This window comes from Trichosurus vulpecula, chromosome 7 (assembly GCF_011100635.1).
Source record: "Trichosurus vulpecula isolate mTriVul1 chromosome 7, mTriVul1.pri, whole genome shotgun sequence".
In the NCBI taxonomy this organism is placed as follows: Eukaryota; Metazoa; Chordata; class Mammalia; order Diprotodontia; family Phalangeridae; genus Trichosurus; species Trichosurus vulpecula.
The window spans coordinates 79,737,103-79,757,937 of NC_050579.1; the positions used below are offsets into that span (position 1 = coordinate 79,737,103).

General features: G+C 43.3%; 1 protein-coding gene across 1 annotated transcript in view; it reads right to left on the bottom strand.

Annotated features, from left to right (window-relative positions):
• Window positions 1–20,308, bottom strand: part of LOC118857564 (very-long-chain enoyl-CoA reductase-like) — a 40,205-nt gene extending 19,897 nt beyond the window's left edge. Inside the window, exons 1-7 of the mRNA XM_036768202.1 lie at window positions 20,278–20,308; window positions 15,842–15,921; window positions 15,077–15,128; window positions 13,672–13,716; window positions 9,652–9,755; window positions 7,720–7,835; window positions 6,266–6,371 (exon numbers count right to left, since the gene is read on the bottom strand). Coding sequence (XP_036624097.1) covers window positions 6,266–6,371; window positions 7,720–7,835; window positions 9,652–9,755; window positions 13,672–13,716; window positions 15,077–15,128; window positions 15,842–15,921; window positions 20,278–20,308 — 534 coding nt within the window. The remainder of the gene's footprint in view (window positions 1–6,265; window positions 6,372–7,719; window positions 7,836–9,651; window positions 9,756–13,671; window positions 13,717–15,076; window positions 15,129–15,841; window positions 15,922–20,277) is intronic.
• Between the last annotated feature and the right edge of the window lie 527 nt (window positions 20,309–20,835).

The following is a 20,835-nucleotide window of genomic DNA, read 5'->3' on the forward strand; positions in this document are numbered from 1 at the left end:
CTTAGCACTTAGTTCAACAAGTGCCCTTGAATAGTTTGGCTTTTGTTGCCTTTGAGTAATTCATTGAGTCTTACTAGGTGCTAAGCCCCAGGCCCAAATCCCTATTAGGTGTAAAACCTATGTGGGTGTGGATTGGCAACTAAGGTGGGGCCCAAGGTGGGGCTAACTCCAGGAAGGGCCTAGTTTACATGTCTGGGAGAGCAGAGGCTTTTAGACCACGTGGGTTTAAGCCCACCTCTTTGTGATGATTCTAGGTCACGTGGGTGAGTCGCATGTGTGACTCACCCCTGACGCTGAAAAAGATAGAAAAACCAGGGGTTGGCTGTCTGTTCTTTGGAGCTCTTACCTACAGCAGTGGTGGCTCTCGTGACTCTGGGCCAGGCCTTGTTCTGAGCTCTCGGGCTGAACCTAGATGTTGGTAACTATGAATTGTATTGGGTCTGTCTGTTGATATTTGTAATTTGTTTGTAATTTGCGCTGCAGTTCAGGGTGCTGGCTTTTTCCCCTGAACTAAGTGAATGATATTTGCATGCTGAATTAAAGTAAGCTTGTCAACCCCTTTCACCTTGCTTTACTTAGTTAAGCAGATCGAAAGAACCTATGCTGTTGGCAGCTTTCCGGGTGCTGGCTGTGGATCTTATGCCCCCACAGAAGCTGCTAGACAGATTGTTGAAACAGTCTCTCTGTCTATCCATCTCTCTGTCTCTTTTTCTCCATCTCTGTCTCTATCTCTGTTTCTCTCTTAGCCTCTTTCTCTCTCTCTCACATACACACACACGGAATGAAGAAGAGTGTCTGTCTTCTCCAGAACTCTTGAATCACCTCTGCCCCTCACTCAGTTATCATTCCCTCTACCAGTTAGGGCAGTCTTATGCCAGATGCTTGAGGTTTGAAATCCAGATTACAAGGTTACACTGGATGGAGGGGTTTGGAAATGCAAAGCAGAGTCAGTTGGCCAACCCACAAACATTTATTAAGCATTGACTATAACTACCCCCAAAGAATCCATCTCCTTCCCTCATGCTCCCACCCTTGATATCTCAGCCTTGACCTTGGATGCTTCACCCGCTAAGTGAAGGAAGACTGAGAGGGAACCAGTAGTCAAAGGTCATGCACCTTCTTTTGTTGTTATAGTAACCAAAAGACAGTTACTAAAGGCCCATCCTTACAGGTGCTACTTCATCTCTGCAAAAGGTTTGTGTTCAAATGCATGAACCCTGCCAGAGACCAGAGACTCTGGGCTGCTGTCTATCTCCTCCTCAAAACATTAGGGAAGCCCTGAGGGCATGGCAGAGTTAGGTGCCAGTCCAGCAACACTGCCCCTGGCAAAACAATGTGAGAGAAAAACAGCTTATCATCAAGTGACTGCAAAGAGACTCTGAAAACACCGATGCAAATGGGTTAGAGCTTTCAAGTCCCAGGAGACTCCAATCATCAGAGTCACAGTGAGAGAACATTTAGACAAGGAAGCAGAGATCACAGAAAGCCAGTGTGGCTTCATCGAGAACAGGCCAGGCCAGACTACCCAAGGTTCCTTCTATGACAGGGAGAGACCAGTCTGATAGATCAGGGGATTGGTGGAGATAGTCTATATTCCTGACTGATTCAGATTTGAAGCCGCACATGGTGGTCCTTCTTGGTATGACCCCGGCATAACCGCTGCTCTGGAATGTTCTGCCAATAAATCCAAATTAGATTGGATTTCTATCAGCCTCTCTCACCCTCCCCAGCCCCACAGCAATGCTGTGCTTCAGAGCAATGAAGAGTAAAACCTAAAGAGTCTTATGCCAAGAACACCTAGATACATTTCCAGTCCATTCCTGCAGTTTCACTTATCTTGGTCCCCTGCACATGCATAATCCACTCCATGACTGACTCAGGTAAGGCTGGAAGGGGCTGTGAAAACTGACCAGAGTGGTCAGTGGGTGGAGATATTTACATTCCAAGCACCGTGTGCAAAACTGTCTAAAAGAAAAAGCTCGTGCTCTCTCTCTGTCTCTGTCTCTCTCTGCCTCTCCCTCTCTCTCTCCCATCTCTCCATTGGAGTGGACATCACCTCCCTTTTTGTGAGCCACTCAGGAGAGTAATTATATCTAATATTAGAGGGGATTTTTAACTCTGTAGTGTTATTGTCATCACCATTATCATCAATCAGCTCCTGTCCTCCTTCTCCTTCTCCTCCTTTTCCTCTTTCTCCTCATCCTCTTTCTCCTCCTCCTCCTCCTCTTCCTCCTCTTCTTCTTCTTTCTCCTCCTCCTTTTCCTCTTCTTCCTCCTTCTCCTCCTCTTCTTCCACCTCTTTCTCCTCCTTCTCCTTCTCTTCCTTCTCTTCCTCCTTCTCCTTCTTCTTCTCCTCCTCCTCTTCCTCCTCTTCTTCTTCTTTCTCCTCCTCCTTTTCCTGTTCCTCCTCCTTCTCCTCCTCTTCTTCCACCTCTTTCTCCTCCTTCTCCTTCTCTTCCTTCTCTTCCTCCTCCTTCTCCTCTTCCTCTTCCTCCTTCTCTTCCTCTTTCTACTCCTTCTTCTCCTCCTAATTCCTAAACCTGAAGTATATGCACCTGCTGAAAGTCATCTATAAGGCCATCTTAATTTCCCTCTGGCCCAGTGTGAGTCTCAACAGTACCAGAGGCATTATCAGACTGAATACACTCCTAATAGCTAACAGAGCAGATCAGCTTGGACTGAGATACTTTACCTGGTTCTCCTGCAGCAGACTAAAGCTGGGTGTCTCAAAAGAAAGGACAGATTCAATCTATTAAGTTCATTCATGTCTTGGAAACAATGACTGGATTCAGACAAGTTATAGCTATGATCATAGAACTTCAGAATGGAGGGTAGTTGGGATGAATGAGTGAATGCATTTAAAAGCATTTATTAAGCACTTACTGTGTGCTAAATGTTGGGGATATAAATATAAGCAAGTCCTTGCCCTCGAGATGCTTACATTCTGACAGGGCACGATGACACATAAAGTTGGAAATCAAGAGAGGGGAGGCATGGGTGAAAGTGTATCATCACTGTGGCCTGGTTTGGAAATGGCCAGGAATAGGTGGTGGCCTGGGTTCTGGACAAGGTAAGGCAAAAGATGACCTAGCAAAATCCAGGTCCTGGAAAGCACTGCTGTCTGGTCCAACTCGTCATTTTATAATTAAGAAAACTGAGATTCAGAGAAGTTCATTGACTTGCTAAAGGTCATAGGTTAGGTTAGGAAGTGACGCAGTGGATAGAGCACTGAGCCTAGAGGTGGGAAAATCTGAGTTCAAATCTCTTACAAGCTGTGTGACCCTTCACAAGTCACTTAACTTATCTTCCTCAGTTTCCTTATCTGTAAAATAAAGATAATAATGGCAACTACCTTCCAAGGTTGTTGTGAGGGTAAAACGAGATAATATTTGTAAAGCACTTTGCAAACCTTAAAGCGCTATAAAAAACATTATTATTAATTATTAAGGTGACAGACGGATTTGAACCCCAGCTCCCAGTTTGTGCCCTTTCCACTGTACATGCTACCTCCCAGAAGAGGAAAGACCGAAAGCAATGTTAACAAAGGCAATGGATGGGGTGCTGGGCCCGAGTCAGAAAGACTCCTCTTCCTGAGTTCACATCTGGCCTCAGACACTGAGGAGCCATGTGACCCTGTTTGCTTCAGTCCCTCATCTGTAAAACAAGCTGGAGAAGGAAATCCCAAATGGACTCACAGAGAGTGGGACATGAATGAAAAACGACTGAACAGCAACAAAGCCAAATTCCTAAATTTGCCTCAAGGTAGAGGCAAGAGGCTGGTATTACCTACATGGGTAATGCCCATTTTCAACAGGGACTGTTGAAAGCCCCCAGTTGCTACATCCCTAAACTGCCATGGCAAATTCAGCTCCCACATCCATGTGTGAAGCTTCCCCAGCTCCTGGGGGACAGAACAAAGATTCCTCACCTAGGATTCTGGAAGACCCTCCAGAGGGGCAGAAGAGATCCCTCCAAGTCAGGGGGCAGGGTAGTCCTTCCTGTGGGCATGGAGTTCTGCCTCTTCCCCTTGGCTGGGGAATTGGGGCACCCTGGGGAAAGGGCTGCAGCTGGCTCAGTCTTACTTTTTTGGCAATGTTTTCTATTCCAGGAACACTAAATGAGATTAATGGACTTGATAATCAACTCTGGGCTGTCAGATGATCAATAGGAAAAGGACAATTTACAAGGATTGAAATGTTTACAAAGCAGGACTGAAAGTTCATATGGGGCCACTTAATCCCCCACCAACAACACTAGAGGCTTCAAGGTCACTTTGGCACCAACCAAAATCGTTTGGAGATCAAGGGTCAGGTTTTCTTTCACATAGCACCTGGTCACATGGCTACGCACAAACACACACACACACACACACACACACACACACACACACCATTCCTCAACACTGGGATCCTTGGCTTTCAGCCCCATGTTCCACTGGGATTGGCTTTGAGTAGTTTTTTAGAGGGGAGGGGTAGGGGGAGACTGGGTCTCCTCATCTCCCCCAGGCCAGAAGTTCAGTGGCCGTTCACCCCATCTCATTATTGGTCAGAAAGGGAACTTTAATCTGCTCTGCTTTTTCTGACCTGTCTGGTTTGCACCGACTCAGGCTGCCTGGTGGACTCCCACTCCTAGGAGTTTATCATAATGGCACCAGACTTAATAGGGGCAGCCAATCAGCTTAGCCCATTAAAGCTCAGAACTCCCTCCTTCTAATTGTCCACCAGCCTCAGCCTCCCAGTAGCATCAAAGGCATGCGTCATCATACCCAATTTCACGGTTGTTGCTATTGTTTTAAATAAGTATGGTTAATTCAAGTGCATGTGATGGTTTTCTCTACTTCAGCAAAACACAAAAGTCACAAGATCAGAGATTTAGAAATGGAAGGCACCTCAGCGACCATCCAGTTCAACCTCCCTAATTTTATAGACAAGGAGATTGAGGCCAAGGTCAAATAGCGTCAGAGACGGAATTTGAAACCAGGTCCTCTGACTCCAGAACTAATATTTTTTTCAAAGGATCTTCTGGCTTTGCCATCATCTGCCCCTCCACAACATCTTTTGGAATTATGGGCCTTGCCATCCATCCTACAGCTGAACTTTCTTTCACGTGTTGTCTCCCCAATTTGGGTGGGAGCTTCTTGAGAGCAGGGCCTGTCTTGCTTTTTCTGTTTGTATTCTCAGCAATTAGCGCAGTGCCTGGTATGTAGAAAGTGCTTAATAAATGCATTTTCATTCATTTCATTCATTCATACCACAGTACCATTCTAATTGTCAAAGCTGGGCTCCAGTCCTGTATCTTCTACCACCAGATGTGCCATATTCCCCACTATACCACACTGTGTCCCAACAAGTCAGCTAACAAAGCATGCTCAAGTGGAGATAGGTTTGGCCACCAGGAAGCCCATCTCTACTGTTCTGTTTATTCCTCAATACAGCAAAGCATCTGCACAGAAAGGAGACCACTCTCTACCCCTGGCTTCAGCTCTTGCACAAAGGTGTTTCTCCAAGAACTTAACATTTAGCATTTTGGAAATTATATTCTCCCCACCTCTGACTCTTATTGTGTGTGTGACATTGGGAGAATTATTTCACTCTCCTAGGTCTTGGTTTCCTCCTCTATAAAATGAAGGGTCTGGACCAGATGAGTTCTATGGTCCTTTCTACCTCTCGGTCTATGGTTGCCCTCATTCCACCCTCACCTCACCTAATCTATTCATTATACCCAGGATGAAACAAGAGTTTGGAGGGATTTGCCCAAAGCTAGAAGGGAAGCTCAAAGATCAAAGCCAAGAGCAGGACTCAAGTGCTGCCAGCCCTAGCATCATCTTTGGACTGTCATCGGACCACATCTCCCCTCTAATTATAAAGAACAGCAGGGAGGGAGACCAAAACAAACCAAAAAAAAGGGCAAAATCTACAAGTATCTACTTGGCAGGAAGATGTCTTTAAAAATACAGCAGTAATTTTGAAATCATATCCAAAGAGCCAAGAGGGGAAGGGAAGGAAAACTGAAGGGATATGATACTTTGCAATGCTTAAAACATCAATAGGAAACTGTATCTGGGATTCCAAGGAGGTGAGGTGAGGAGTGCGGAGGAGAGGTTATGAAGGCTGAAATAATGTTGTGGGTAAGAGATCTTATCGAGGAATCAGCGGCTCTGGGCACGAAAAGTCGGCACCATACGTTACCACAAAGCCACAGCCAAGAAGAGTGTGAAGCAGAGCAGGGGGGATCAGGGGCTGGTGTGCCAGCCGGCGAGAATTTACCTTAAAGATACTCTTCAGAGGCATGGTCCCATGAGAGAACCGATGGACAAAGATGGTTTCAATCAATCGTTTGATGTAGTGGGAAGAATGGCAGATGCATGCCAAGCTAGATAAGGCAAGATAAAAGGGGTTTTTAATGATAAATTAAAGATAGCCCAAAGTTACATAGTGCTTTAAAGTTTATTAAAGTATTTTATAGAAATGCTGCTGCTAGGAGGAATGGTGGACAATCAAACGTTGGACTTAGAAGCAAGAATACCTGAGTTACTTACTAGCCTTATGACAGTGGGCAAGTCACTTGATGGTTCGCAGACTCAGTTTTCCCATCTGTGAAATGGGGATAATAATAACATCTACCACACAGAGCTGTAATGAGGCTCAAATGAAATAATGTAGGTAAAGGGCTTTGAGAACTTTAAAGGGATATATACGTTACATTATTGTTATTATCACTTCTTTCATTTGAGCCTCACAACAACCTTTTGACATAGAGACTACAGGTATCATTATCCGTATTTTATAAACTACATCAACGTGCCTCTCCACAATAATCGTAACAATATTTAACATTCATAAAGCACTTTACGGTTTACAAAGCACTTTCCACAGACATTATCTCATTGGAGCCCCATAGAACCCTCTAGGGGGTAGATGCTACTATTCTCCTTTCACAGACAAGGAAACCGAGGCAGACAAGAGGTTAAGTGACTTGCCCAGAGTCACACAGCCAGTAAGTGTCAAAGGTGGAATTTGAACCCAGGTTTTCCTGATTCGAACTCCAGCACTCCATTCACGAGGCCATGCTACTATTTCCACCTCTTAGAATGTTAGCTCTGTGAAGGCAGAGATTGTCTTGCTTTTGTATTTGAATCCTCAGAGCTTAGTACAGTGCCTGGCTTAATAAGTGTATCTTCATTCATTTATGCTCCCTCAAGACACAGCTATTATAAAATACCTGGAATCAAAGTCATGAAATTAAAGATAATTTCTACTGAATCTTCCTGGGTTCCCAAAAAGTTCCCAAAGAACTTTTGTTTATATGGGTCAAATCTACTGATATTTACTTTATTAAAAATGAAAATATCTTAGTATCATTATGAAAATAGTTTTGACCACACAGACCCCCTAAAGGGACCTTGGGGACCCCCAGCTTCCTCAGGCCACACTTTGAGTACCCCTGCACTAGAAGATTCAGGGGTGAGATGGTACTTAATAAATGCTTGTTGATAGGTTTAGTGGATGAGGTGCTAGAAGATCTGAGTTCAAATCTCACCTCAGATACTTGTTAGTTGTGTGACCTTGGGCAAGTCTCTTAAACCTATATGTACTTCTGTTTCCTCATCTGGAACATGAGAGATCTGGATTCAATAGCCTCTAAGGTGCCATCCAGCTCTAAATCTATGATCCCAAGATCTATGGTTGATTGACTGATTGGCATGCCTAATAAGACTCACTTGACCACAGGAAGCCTCCTTGACATGAGTTTCTTTTCCAGGCCATAGACAAAAGGCATTCGGAGGTAAAACAGGAGGTAGATGAAGAGTGATCCTGCGTATTCGATCAAAAACACCTGCAAAAGAAGAGAGAGTTTTGTAACTTGAAGCCCCTCTTATTGACCTGATTGCCAGTAATTCCCATTTATACAGAGACCACATCTGTAACTGCTTTGTGGGACCTGATACCTGCCTTGATGGCCAAGAGGGGAAGAGTTGGGAAATTCACTGTGGGCAAGTATTGGAAGGGTTTCTATTTGGAAATCACCAAAGACCTGGTCAAAAAATGTAGTCATTTTGTCTCCTCTAAAAGATGATGAACCCTTCAAATGAACCAATGCATTTCTAGCCATATCCTCCTCAGAAAACTCAGTGCCAGAAACACTAAGTTTCCATTTAACCAGAAGTTTTAGTATCTAGGGCAAAGACCACAAAATGAACCTTGGGCTGGCCAGCATGAAAGCAATCCTTAAATTAACTTTTTAAGACAAATTACGCTGGAGAGGAGTGGCAGGGAAGAGCCCTCAGAGTGATAGAGGGATGGTCTCTGGAAGTTGCTTCCAGCTCTGAATCTATGTACCTATGACTTTATGATGCCCTGAGAATGGCTACTATGAGGGGAATCGGTATGGGGTCAAGCCAATAAGAATCTCAAATGAGCTGTGGCAGGCAAGAGGTGAGGAAGAGGCATACTATCTGGATGCTATTTTAACAAATCTTGCTAACTTTCTGTTGAGTTTAGGTGTTTCTGCTAACTAGAGGTACAAGTGCTACTGGCACCCTGTAAATTTCAGCACCTTGGGACAAAGTTCCATTAACAAGCCCTAGTTAAGCCTTTGGGCAGCTAGGTGGTGCAGTGGATAGAATATTGGGCCTGGAGTCAGGAAAATTCATGCTCCTAAGTTCAAAGCTGGCCCCAGACACTAGCTGTGGCTCTGGGCAAGTCACTGAACCCTGTTTGTCTCAGTTTCTTCATCTATAAAATGAACTGAAGAAGAAAATAGCAAACCACTCTAGTATCTCTGCCAAGAAAACCTCAAATAGGGTAACAAAGAGTTGGACATGACTGAAAATGACTGAATGACAACAAGGTTAAGCCTTTGATTCCATTAACTTTGCCCTCTGTTAAAAGGTAGCAGTTACATGTGAGACCCTTCATTATGACAGCTCTCATCCTTCAGGCTAGCCAGCTGTTATAACAGTAGCTGGAAGATGGCGCTTGCCCAACATCTTGCCATCCTTCTCAACTACTGTAATCCCCTGGAGTTTCCATCAGGAAGGAAAGAAGGAAGGAAGGAAAGAAAGAAGGAAGGAAGGAGATAAGGAAGGAAGGAAGGATGGGAGGAAGGAAGGAAGGAAGGAAGGAAGGAAGGAAGGAAGGAAGGAAGGAAGGAAGATTGAGCCCGTTGGAGGTGATCCAAGTATCACTCTGTGGGGGAGGGGAGCTAGAAGAAATTCCAGAAGGCTCATCTACTTTCCTTGCCTGGGAGAGAAGGGAGTAAGGATCAGAGAGACATTATTATCCTCACACTGGTTGAAACAGGGACCAGACTGAGGGGACTGTGAGGAGGGTCAGGAGGCAGGATTGTTTACAGCCCTCCCTCTGCTCAGATCCCCAGAAGCTGGGAGCACAGGTGCACAACTGCAACTCTCCTGTGATGCCATGACCCAGGAGGCTCCCTCGCCCCTCTTTAAATCACTTGGGCACAGGAGGGAGAGGCTACTCAGAGACGGGGACTTGAACCCAGATCCTCCATCTTGAATCAAATCTCTTCCTACTGGAACAAACCAAGTTAGCAGCCAGCCCCTCCCTCTCCTTCCCCAGTGCTGCAGAAAGAAAATGAGTGAAACTCAAGCCTTAGATGAGCATCTGTCCCTCCCTTCACTGCTTACCATTGTCCATCCGATTTGTGGCCCCAAGTCTTTGAAATAGAGGGTGGCTGTTGTGCCAACTGGAAGCTTTTGCAGGATCTCCTCATTCCTCAAGGCTTTTCCCTCTGGGAAAGAAAGATGCTCATATGGGTGAATGCAAGAGAAAGGAAACAGTACCAGGAAAGAGCCATATCCCAAATCCTGTAATGGACTCTGGAAATGCATTGGCGAACATCTTATCCACTGGGAACCTTTCAGACTGCCAAGTTAGAGTGACCACAGTCACCCAGGCTGCTGTTTGGAGGAAAGTAAAATTACAATATTTGTAGAGTATTTGCAAAACTGCTAGAAATGCAACCTAGAGGGAGCTAGATAGAGGCCTGGACATGGAGTCAGGCAGACCTGAGTTCAAATCCAGTTTCAGACATTTGCTAGCCACGTGACCCTGGGCAATAATAATGATAATAACTAACATTTGTATATTATATACTATGTGCCTACAGGGTTGTGAGCGTCTAATGAGAATAATTGTAAAGTTTGGCACTTTAAAGAGGAGGAAGAAGAGGATGAGAATGAGGAGGAGGAAAACAAGGACTCAGCAGCACTAAGTACTTTACAGTTATTATGTCCTTAGACCCTCACAACCCTGAGAGGGAAGTGCAATTACTATCTCCATTTTACAGATGGGGAAACTGAGGCAGACAGAGGGCTTTGTTTTTGTTTTGTTTTGTTTTAATGACTTGCCCAAGGTCGCACCACCAGTAAATGTCTGAGGTTGGATTTAAACTCAGGGATTCCTGACTTCAGGCCAGGCATTCTAACCACTGTGCCACCAAGCCACTTAACCAGTTGTCTGCCTCAGTTTTATCATCTGTAAAATAATTGTACCTGCCTTCCTGAGTTGTTGTGAGGATAAACCGAGATTCTATTTGTAAAGCATTTTGCAAGCATTATATCACTATAAAAATGCTAGCTGTTATCATCATTATTACTATGAAGAAGGAGGAGGAGGAGGAGGAAAGGAAGAAGAAAAGGAGAAGGAGAAATAGAAGAAGAAGGAAGGAGGAAGAGAACAAGAAGGAGAAGGAGAACATGAGAAGGAGGAGAAGGAGAAGGAGAGTCTTTTATTTTCATTCAAAACTACAAGAGCATAGGCTCCCTGGATGCAGGAGACTTCAGAAGTCATCTATACCACCCAGAACTCGAACACAAGTCCCCATCCAGGCTTTTATTTTTTCTTGTTTTGGGGGACTTCATTTCCCTATCTTGCCCAGGCTAGACATTCAGTGGCTACGCCTGGGCTTGCTCCCACTATTGATAGGCACGGAAGCTTTGGCCTGGTCCACTTTGGCCAGGCCCATTTCTGACCTAGGCCAGTCTGCCCCTCCTTAGGTAGCTTGTTGGCCCCCTGCTCCTGGTGACTCACCCTACTGATGAGGACACCCTATCAGCTTTAGCCCAACTACAGTTTAGAATGCCTGAGTTCAAGCAATCCATTAGTCTCGGGCATGAGTCATCACTCCTGGCCTAGGCATTTCTGAAAGACCTTCAGTGAAGAACTTGCCCCCTCCTAAGGTAGCCCTTTCCCCTTTGGGATCACTCCAATTGTGAGGAGGTCTCTCCCAACACTGAGCTGCAATCTGTTTCCCATCATCCTCCTGGTTCTCTGGGGCCAAGCATAACAAAGCTAATCCCTTTTCCACGTGACAGCCTCCAAATCCTTGAAGATGACAATCATATCCTCCCTGAGTCTCCTCCAGGTTAACTCTTCCCAGTTCCTTTAACTGTTTCTCTCTGAAATGGGCTTCAGGTCCTTTACCATCCTGGTTGCCCTTCCTCTGGGCATTTTCTAGCTTATCAATGTGATTTCTAAAGTGTGATGCCCAGAATTAGGTGTAGCCTAATGAGGGCAAATGAGAGTGAGACCATCACCTCCCTAGTCCTAGAAACTATGTCTGTCTTAATGACCCCAGAGATTGTATTAGCTTTCTTTGGCTGCCTATCCTATGTTGACAAATGTTGGGTTCAAAGTCCACTGGACTCCCCAGATCTTTTTCAACTAAACTGTTACCTAATCATGCTTCCTTTGTGAGAATGTGTCTTTCTGTCATTAACCGGCTTTTACTGAAGCTGTCATTGGATCTTTCATCTCCAGGCCTTTCCATGCTGTCCCCCAATCCTGGAATGCTTTCCCTCTGCCCTTCTGCCTCTTGGGACCCTTAGTTCCACTCAAGAAACAGCTCAAGTGATACCTCCAGTAAAAGAAGTCTTTGCTGATTAGCCTAGTTGCTAGAGATTTCCTCCTACCCTTAAAATGACTTTGTATTTATTTTCCATATCATTTGCATTAACTTAACTCTGTATGTGTTGTTTTCTCCAATAATAATAATAGTTAATATTTGTATAGCAATTTAAAGTTTGGCCAGGTCCCTCTCATTTGATCTTTACAATCGTGCAAAGTAGTTGTTATTATGTCCATTTATTTTCTTCAGATGGGGAAACAGACAGAAAGGTTCAGGGTCACACGGCAAATTGATGTCTGAGATGGAATTTGAGTTCCAGACTTGTGACTTTGAGGGAGGGGGAGGAAGGAAATAAGCATTTATGAAACATCTACTATGTGGGGGCAGCTTGAGTGTTTTTACTGACTATGAATACAAGTACGGCTGTCACCCTCTAAATTTCAGCACCTTGGGACAAAGTTCCAGTTGACAAGCCCTAATTAAGCCTTTCAGCGGCTAGGTGGTGCAGTGGATAGAGTGTCAGGCCTGGAGTCAGGAAGAAAAGCTGGACTCAGACACTTACTAGCTGTGTGACCCTGGGCAAGTCGCTTAACTCTGTTTGCCTCAGTTTCCTCATCTGTAAAATGAGCTGGAGAAGGAAATAGCATACCACCTCAATATCTCTGCCAAAGAAACCCCAAATGGGGTCATGATGAATGGGACCTGACAGACAAACAGCAACAACAAACAAACACCTACTATGTGCCCAGCAGTGTTATAGATGTCATTTTACAAATATTAACTCATTTGATTTTCACAACAATCCTATAAAGTATTGTCCCCATTTTACAGTTAGGAAACTGAGGCAAGTAGAGACTAAGTAACTTGCCCAAGGTCACACAGATAGTGTCTGAGGTCACTTTTGAACACAAAATTTCCTGACTTCAAGCCCAAATCTCTAGCCACTCCACTATCTAGCTGCCTGTGAGGGTACTATGCTAGCCACCATGCCAACTAGCTGCCTGGTAGACTGTAAGTTCCTTGAGGATAGGGACTATTTTACTTTTGTCTTTGCATCTTCAGCACCTAGAACAGAGCATTTAATAAGAGCCTGTTTTCTCAGCTGATTGTGCTCCCAATGCAACTGTAAGTTGACCCTAGAAGATACCATAGAGAGTATTCTCTCCTTTCAGAATATAATTATTATAGCTAACATGTATACGGCATTTACCATGTGCCAGGCACTATGCTAGGTGCTTTATAGTTATTATCTTATTTGATATTACATCTTTCCAATTACCAGACTGAGAGGCAGATCTTCAATGGAGATGGAGACAAAACCAACATTTGCCACTGAATTTATCAGCTTTCTTTAGAATGGAAGCTCCTTGAGGGCAAAGACTGTTTTTGCCTTTCTCTGTCTCCCCAGTGCTGGCACATAGTAGGTACTTCATACATTCTTGCTGATTTGATTGATTTTAGAAATGAATAAACTGAAACTCAGAAAAGCAATGAATGGTCTATTGTCACATGACTAGTAAACACCAAAGTAGGATTTAAACCTTTAGTCTCTCTTGCCTCCCAAGTCCAACCTCACTCCGTAAGGCCACTGACACCTTGCAAAACTGGTGGTGGTTAAGACTAGAGACTCATATTCATTCCATTAAGCAACATCCTCAACCACCACACACTGCAGCTGTTGCCACCATCATCTCTAACTAGCACTTTGTTTACATGAAGAACTCTTCCAAAGCTCATGGAGTGGGGCTTGTCCTCCCCCTCCCCAAATGCATCATCAGTTTGACTGACTGGTACTTACTGGGATCGAGTCTCATTGACTGTCTTGCTGGGTACCATTGAGGATCTGGAAGAGAACCAATAACAACAAATGTCAATTTAGTACCTACTATGTGTCAGGCACTGGGGATACAAAGGTTAAAATGAAATGGGCCCTGCCCCCAGAAAGGTTGCATTCTATTGAGAGAAAACAATACATGCATAAACATGTATATGCAAAATAAAGACAAAGTAATGGTGGGGAGGTGAGAGGCATTAGCAGCCTTGGGGCTGGGAAAGGCTTTGAAAAGAGGCATTTGATTTGAGTTTTGAAGGACACTAAGAATTCTAAGATGTGGAGGTGAGGAGGACTATATTTCAGGCATGAGGGACAGCCAGTGCAAGGGCAGGGAGGTCAGAGGTGGAGTATTTTGTGTTAGGAGCAGTAAGAAGACCATCTTGGCTGAACTGGGAAATGTGTGAAGGGAAATTCTTAAGACCAAAAAGAAGAATGAGGCCAATTCATGCAGGGGCCAAGCAGAGGGGTTTGTGTTAGATCCTGGAGGTAATGAGGAGCCACTAGAATTGATTAAAGAGGGAATCAATGTGGTCAGACCTGTCCTTTAGGAAAATTACTTTGGTGGTTCTCTCACGCCCAGTTGGAGTGGGGAGAGACTTGAGGCAAGCAACCCATTTAGGAGGCTATTGCAAAAGGTGATTGAAAGGTACAAAAGATTAGACAGAAGGTGTTGAAAGCCTGAACCAGGGCAGAGGCTTTGTGAGTGGAGAGAAGTGGAGGAATGAGAGAGACATTATGGAGGAAGAATTGACAAGACCTTAGCAACTGATTGGATGTGTGGGCTGAAGGACAATGAGGAATTGAAGATGGCACCAAGGTCGCAATCCTGGGTGATCAGAAGGACAATGGTACTCTCTATGGAAATAGTGAGGTTCAGAAGGAGTACATTGGGAGGAAAATCAATGAGTTCTGTTGTGGACGTTTTAAAGATGCCTATGGGACTTCCAGTTCAAATTCAATGGAAACCCCAAAAATGATGGGCTTGAGAAGATACCCAAATTTGGTCAGCCACAGGAGAACTGGACAAGACATTGCAAGGACAAGCCAACTTGTTGTTTTAGTAAGAATATATTCAATATGAGAATTAGACTAGTAGTGCTTAAAACTCACATTGGACTCAGGTGAAACTAAAGTACCATCATAGTTGACTTAAAAATAGTTGCCTTTAGATGTATAAAGAAAAATGGAAATCATTCTGAGACAATTACCATTTAGAATTTTCTATTTACAAAGTTCATTTCTATTTTAGGTAGGTCTTTCTCTAAACAAATCAATAAAATTAGCATTAATTTGCATCAGTACATATGACACTTGCAATGAATGGGATGTCTATGTTTGGCATACTTTAGAAAACATACACACTACTTACAAAATTTATGGAACATCAATCTGATGTCATTAATTGAGGCATGTGGTTCAACCTAGATATCAGAAGTATTTGCAATTAACAAATGAACAAAGAGATGCATTTAATTAGGACACATAAAGACAGAAGATTAATTGATTCCCTGCGACATGACTCAAATCTGGAGAGTTGAATATTTCCCAAGATTGGTAATTGACAAATATGGTTTTCCTCTCTGGGGGCTTCAAATGAATCAAGTGATTCCAATTCACTAGGGTATGAAGTTGGCCCAGGTGAGGTACCCCCAGGATTTAACCTAGAGGCAAAGATGTGGCTGGACCAGGAAGGCTGAAAGACTTTTTTTGTATCTATTGCAATTGACTCCTCTATAACAGGGGTGGAGTTCTTGTCTGGGGCTACGTGGATAAAGTAGTGCTATGCCACCCATTCTGAACCTTAGAAAGGTGGGGCTTACAGGAAACAAGGCTTTTTAAAGAACTATAAAATACAGAGCCATAACCAGAGTGGGATGAATAGGGCTTTGTCCCTGAACACCAACAATCTGGAGAAATGCTCTCCTCCCTGTTGAAGTTTTCCTAGAGCCATGGGAATTCAGCTCCTCTCCTGCTGGTCCACCAGCCTTTCACTTACTACCCACCCCCTTCTGCAGTCTGTTCTAGGGGACTGACCTCTATGCATGCCCACCCCCCATTTGAATTTTCCTCAGGACCCAGAATTCTCAGTCACAGTTTTGATGAAGTGACATTTTCATGGATTCGTTGGATTTACCTTATCCAGAAAGCATAGTTGCTTCTTTGTCTTGTAGTCAAGGATTTCCACCTGCAGGGGAGGGAGAAAACAGAACCCCACTTATTATCAGTACCTTGTCGGTTATCTCACCCTCTCAACCTGTCAAATATATGAAAACTTGTCATAGGGACTCTCCATATCTGCTTTCAGGTGGAGTAGCCATAAAAAATAAGTCATGTAAGGTGATATGGAGTGCCACCTAGCAGGACAAAAGTCCTTGTCTGGTTCTACATAGCCTGTGTGTCATAGCAAAAATTTTCTGCTGTTTCCTTTATAGTCTTCCGTATCACCTATGGACCTCAGTTTGTTTTTTAACAGTGTCTAATGAGTCCCTAGAAAGTTACTCAAATCTCATGCATGTCAATCCACTCCCTACCCACAGGCTACCAATGTGGGGTTCACATACCGTATTTACTTTTGAGAATTCCCTGTAGCTCAAAGCCCTTGGAAGGCCTTCTGTCTACCACTTATTCACATCGCACTCATTTTTCAAGTTCTACTTTCTCTTGAAAATGAAGGACCTTGCAAAGGTGAGTTACTCTTCTGTTGGGCATTGAAAGCCCTTCACAATTCCAAAAGCAAGCATTAAGCGCCTGGTATGTGCCAGGCACTGTCCTAGGTGCTAAGGGTTATGTGGAGACAAAAAGTCAAACAGGTTTTACCCCAATCTATCTTTCCTGTCTTGTACATGACTTCCCTCCCTGCACTTAATGTAGTCAAACTGCCCTTCCTATGCCTCATATAAGACACATGGCAATCTGTTCCCTGTCTCCTGTATCTTTTCATTGGCTCTCCCCCATGCCTGGAATTCACTCCCTCCTCTACTTCTATTTCTTAGACCCTCAAGTCTCCTTCAAGCCTCAGCTCAAACGTTGCTTCTATATGAGAACTTTTCTGATTCCTCCAGCCACCAGTGCTTTCCCTAGTGTCCTGCTATGGACTTTTGTCCCTTTTGTCTTTCCTCAGTGCCTGGCACAGAGTAGGCTCTTAATAAACATTTGTGGATAGATTGGATGTATTTCTATAGGCACTAAGATTTATAAAACACTTTTCCCTCATTACAATCCTGGAAGGTAGGCAGAGCAAATATCATGCCCATTTTTGTAAAGGAGGAAAATGAGGTTTAGAGAAGTTAAATGACTCGTGTAGAAGCATACAACTCCTAGATGTCCGGACTGGAATTGACCTCAGATCTCCTGATTCTGAGACCAGGACTCTTCCTCCTGCATTGCCCTTCCCTGAGGATGGAAACTGTGTTATTTCATAGTGTCACAGATTTAGAAATGAAAGAAACCTCAGAGGCCATGAAATCTGACCCTCTCATTTTTCAGATGAGGAAACCAAGGCCAGGAGAGGTTGAATGTCTTTTCCAGGTCACACAGAGAAAGAAGTCACAGAGCTACATTTGAATTCAAGTGGAAACTAAGGCCAAGAGAAGTTAGATGTCTTGCCCAGATCACACAGGGAAGGAAGCAGCAGAGCTAGGATTTGAATTCAAGTGGAAACTGAGGCCAGGAGAAGTTAAATGTCTTGCCTAGGTCACACAGGCAAGGAAAGAGAAGGGCCAGAATTTTAATTGAGGTCCCATGACTCCAAGTTCATCATTCATTTCTCTGTGTCGTTCTGCCTCCCCTGTCTTTATACGGCAGGGTCTCTAGTCCTGACTGTCCCTTGTATTTTTAATCCCTAAACAGTGTCTTATACAGAAGATCCGATTTAATAGACCTTCAGTGAATTGAGATTTCATTGAATTGGGTTGGACTGAACTGAATTTGATTGTATATTCTGAGGCAACATGAACCCTGCTAAGAACAAATAGTCCTAGACCACCCTCTTCACATGCCTCCAGATTCTGGGATTCTATCCAGTGACATAAGGCACATTCTCTGTCACCCTGGCAAAGCCAAACTGCTAGAGATTCGTTTACAGGCAGCAGATGAAGCTGCTCACCTATAGCTCACCTGAAGGGCAATACAAAAAGCATTCCATGCCCCCAGTTAGCTTTTCACCATTGGCACACTTCAGGCTTGTCTCACAGCTGCTGCTTCTGCCTCTTCTGTCCTTGCTAGTTTCTCAGACATGTGTTTTGGGTTCATTAACCCCAACCCTGCCAGTAAAATGACATAGTCTTGTTGGAAGCCACAAAACCAGACTTCCTGTTTTCAGAGGACCTGAGGAAGCACCACCATCACTTTGATTTTTAATTGGTGGCCTGAAGGAAAACCCAAGAATGAGGGCAACCAAGGTGCCAGGTTCCAGGACTGATGTTACAAGTTGTGGGAGAAGGGTAGCTGTCTATTTCGGAGGTGTCAACCTTAGGCCACGAAACTCCCAGGGTGCAGGAACCTAATTAAAGTGTAATCGGGAAATGTTTAACAAAATAAATAGAGATGTAATGCAACATATCGTACAGCATGTTAATTTGTAGTTCTATGTCAATATGTGATCCACAGGGATCTGTTTCTATTTGTGTGTGACAGTACTGGTCTTCATAGCGTGATTCCTGAGGGGTGATTTATGCCTGAAATTCCCCAATTAAAATTCCATTCCTTTCGCTTAAGCCAAAGAGAGGTTAGTTATTTGTATTCCACTGTGATGTTGTAGAAGCCAGAACAATGGAATGAGGTTCAGGAAGTCCAGATTCCATCACCCACTCTGCCACTATCGTCCTTTATGACCTCAGGCAGGTTGTTCAACCTCTCTGCATCTCTGTTTTCTCATCTGTAAAATGAGTGGATAGTGCTAATCTCCTTTAATTATGATAATAACAGCTAGCATCTATAAAGCACTTTAAGGTTTACCCAACAACCCTGTGAAATAGAGGCTATTACTATCCCCATTTTGCAGAAAACTGAGGCTGAGAGAGTTTAAGTCTCTCACCCAGGGTCACAAATCTAATAAGGCAGTATTTCATTTGGGTCATCCAGCACTCTCTACAGCATTCCATCTAGCTGTCTTTAAGTTCCCTTAGAATCTCAGTATTTAAAATGACCCCAAAAGATGATCTAATCCATCATATACCTGAATAAGAATACCATCTATACGGATAGATGTGAGTGCCCACCTTCTGCCTAATGACCCCGAATCTGAGAGGACCCAGAGCAGTATAGTGGAGAGAGCAACATCTCTGGAGTCATAGAACCTGTGTTCAAATCCTCCCATTAATGCTTAGCATCTGTTGGTAAACATTCATCAGCATCCTCCTGTGCCTATCAAAGTCAATATTATTAGACCTGGCCTAGACCTAGATTCAAGGCCCACCTCTGACACATAGTAGCTATTTGACCCTGGGACAGGTTCTCATGGTCTTTGGGAATTATGACTGGTATTGTTGTTTGTCCTTTATTTTCAAAGAGGACCAGTGACATCAAAAGCATGATGTCCTGACTTGCACATGAATTGGATTTGAATGAGGAAGATCAGTGCAAAGCTGACGACCTTGCTCTCTCCTCCACTGTGGTGTGATATTTTAGCGATCCCTTTCAGCTGTGTGTCACCTGAAAGTGTAATCGACTTAGCCTTCACAGAACTAATTTGCAAAAATGTTGAACAGAACTGAGTCAGGGATGGATCCCTGGGGTACTACACCTAGAGGCTTCCCTCCAGTTTGACACTGATTATATGAATCAACTAGTTTTGATGTCCAGGAATTTAATCATTTCTGAATCCAACTAACTCTACTACGATCTAGCCCACATCTCTCCAGCTAGTTCACAAGGCTATCATAAGAGACTAGAACAAATGCCTTGCCAAAATCCACAATGCTGTCTGCAGCAATACCCTGATCTATCTATCTAATGACCATCCAAAAATGAAATGGGGTTAGTCTGGCATGACCATGACCTGTTCTTGAAGAAGCCAGCTTGGTCCTTAGTGATCACTGTTTCCTTTCTAATTGTTCACAATACAATCCCTTTTATTTTTAGATTTTTGCAAGTAACCATAGTTAAACTCATTGGTCTATGAGGTGAAGACCCCAGCCCTGTTCCATGTCTTAAAAGTCAGGACAGTATTTGCCTGGCTCTAGTTCTGCAGTACTTCCTTTGTTCTCCAGGATTTTTTAAAGGTCACTGACAATAGCATAGCAATCACACTTACCAGGTTTTTCAAGCCTTTGGAATGCAGTTTATCTGGGCCTAGTGACTTGAATTCATAATGATAACTATTATTAACATTAACATTATTATTATCTGGGCCTAGTAACTTGAATTCTTTGGTGAAATAATAACTGCTATTACATTAACATTATTATTATTATTATTATTATTATTATTATTATTATTATTATTATTATTATCTGGGCCTAGTGACAAATTCATTGTTGAAATAATAGTAATTACTATTAATATTATTATGTCTTACTGGGCCTAGTGACTTTAAAAAATTCTTGAAATGCACATTCATTATCCACTCACTCATCTTGGGTCCGAATTTGCTGTTAGCCATTTTTGTTCTGTCCTTCCCAGTCTCAAGATCATTCTTCATAGACAAAACAAAAGCATATGAGTTAAATATTTTTGCATTCTCTCTGTTAACCCGACTACTACAAGAAGTGGTCCTATCTTGTTCACTTCTCTCTTGTTTTCGATATAGCTTTAAAGGGTCTTTTGTTGTGACTGTCTATTAGTCTCAGTGGTTTCAATGTTAATTTTTCTAAAGACTGCCATTCTTTTGTTTTTGTCTACCATTATCTGCCCCCTTGTCTCTCTTCTATGTGGTTTTTAAAAATCTAAGTTGGCCAATGAGTTCACTGTGTAGTTGTATCAGTCTCTTTGGACAAGTCCCCCTTTCTTCCTATTAGAATAGTTGCTGTCAACAGAATTTCCCCTCCTGAGAAGTTCCCATCTTTTGGGGGCCAATTTCCCCCTTATAATTTTAAGCCATGGGATTCTAACCCTAGAATTTCTCTGAATTTTTGAAATTTTCTCTTCTTAAAGCTAGCATGCATTTTGGAATTTGTCTTACTTTCCTCT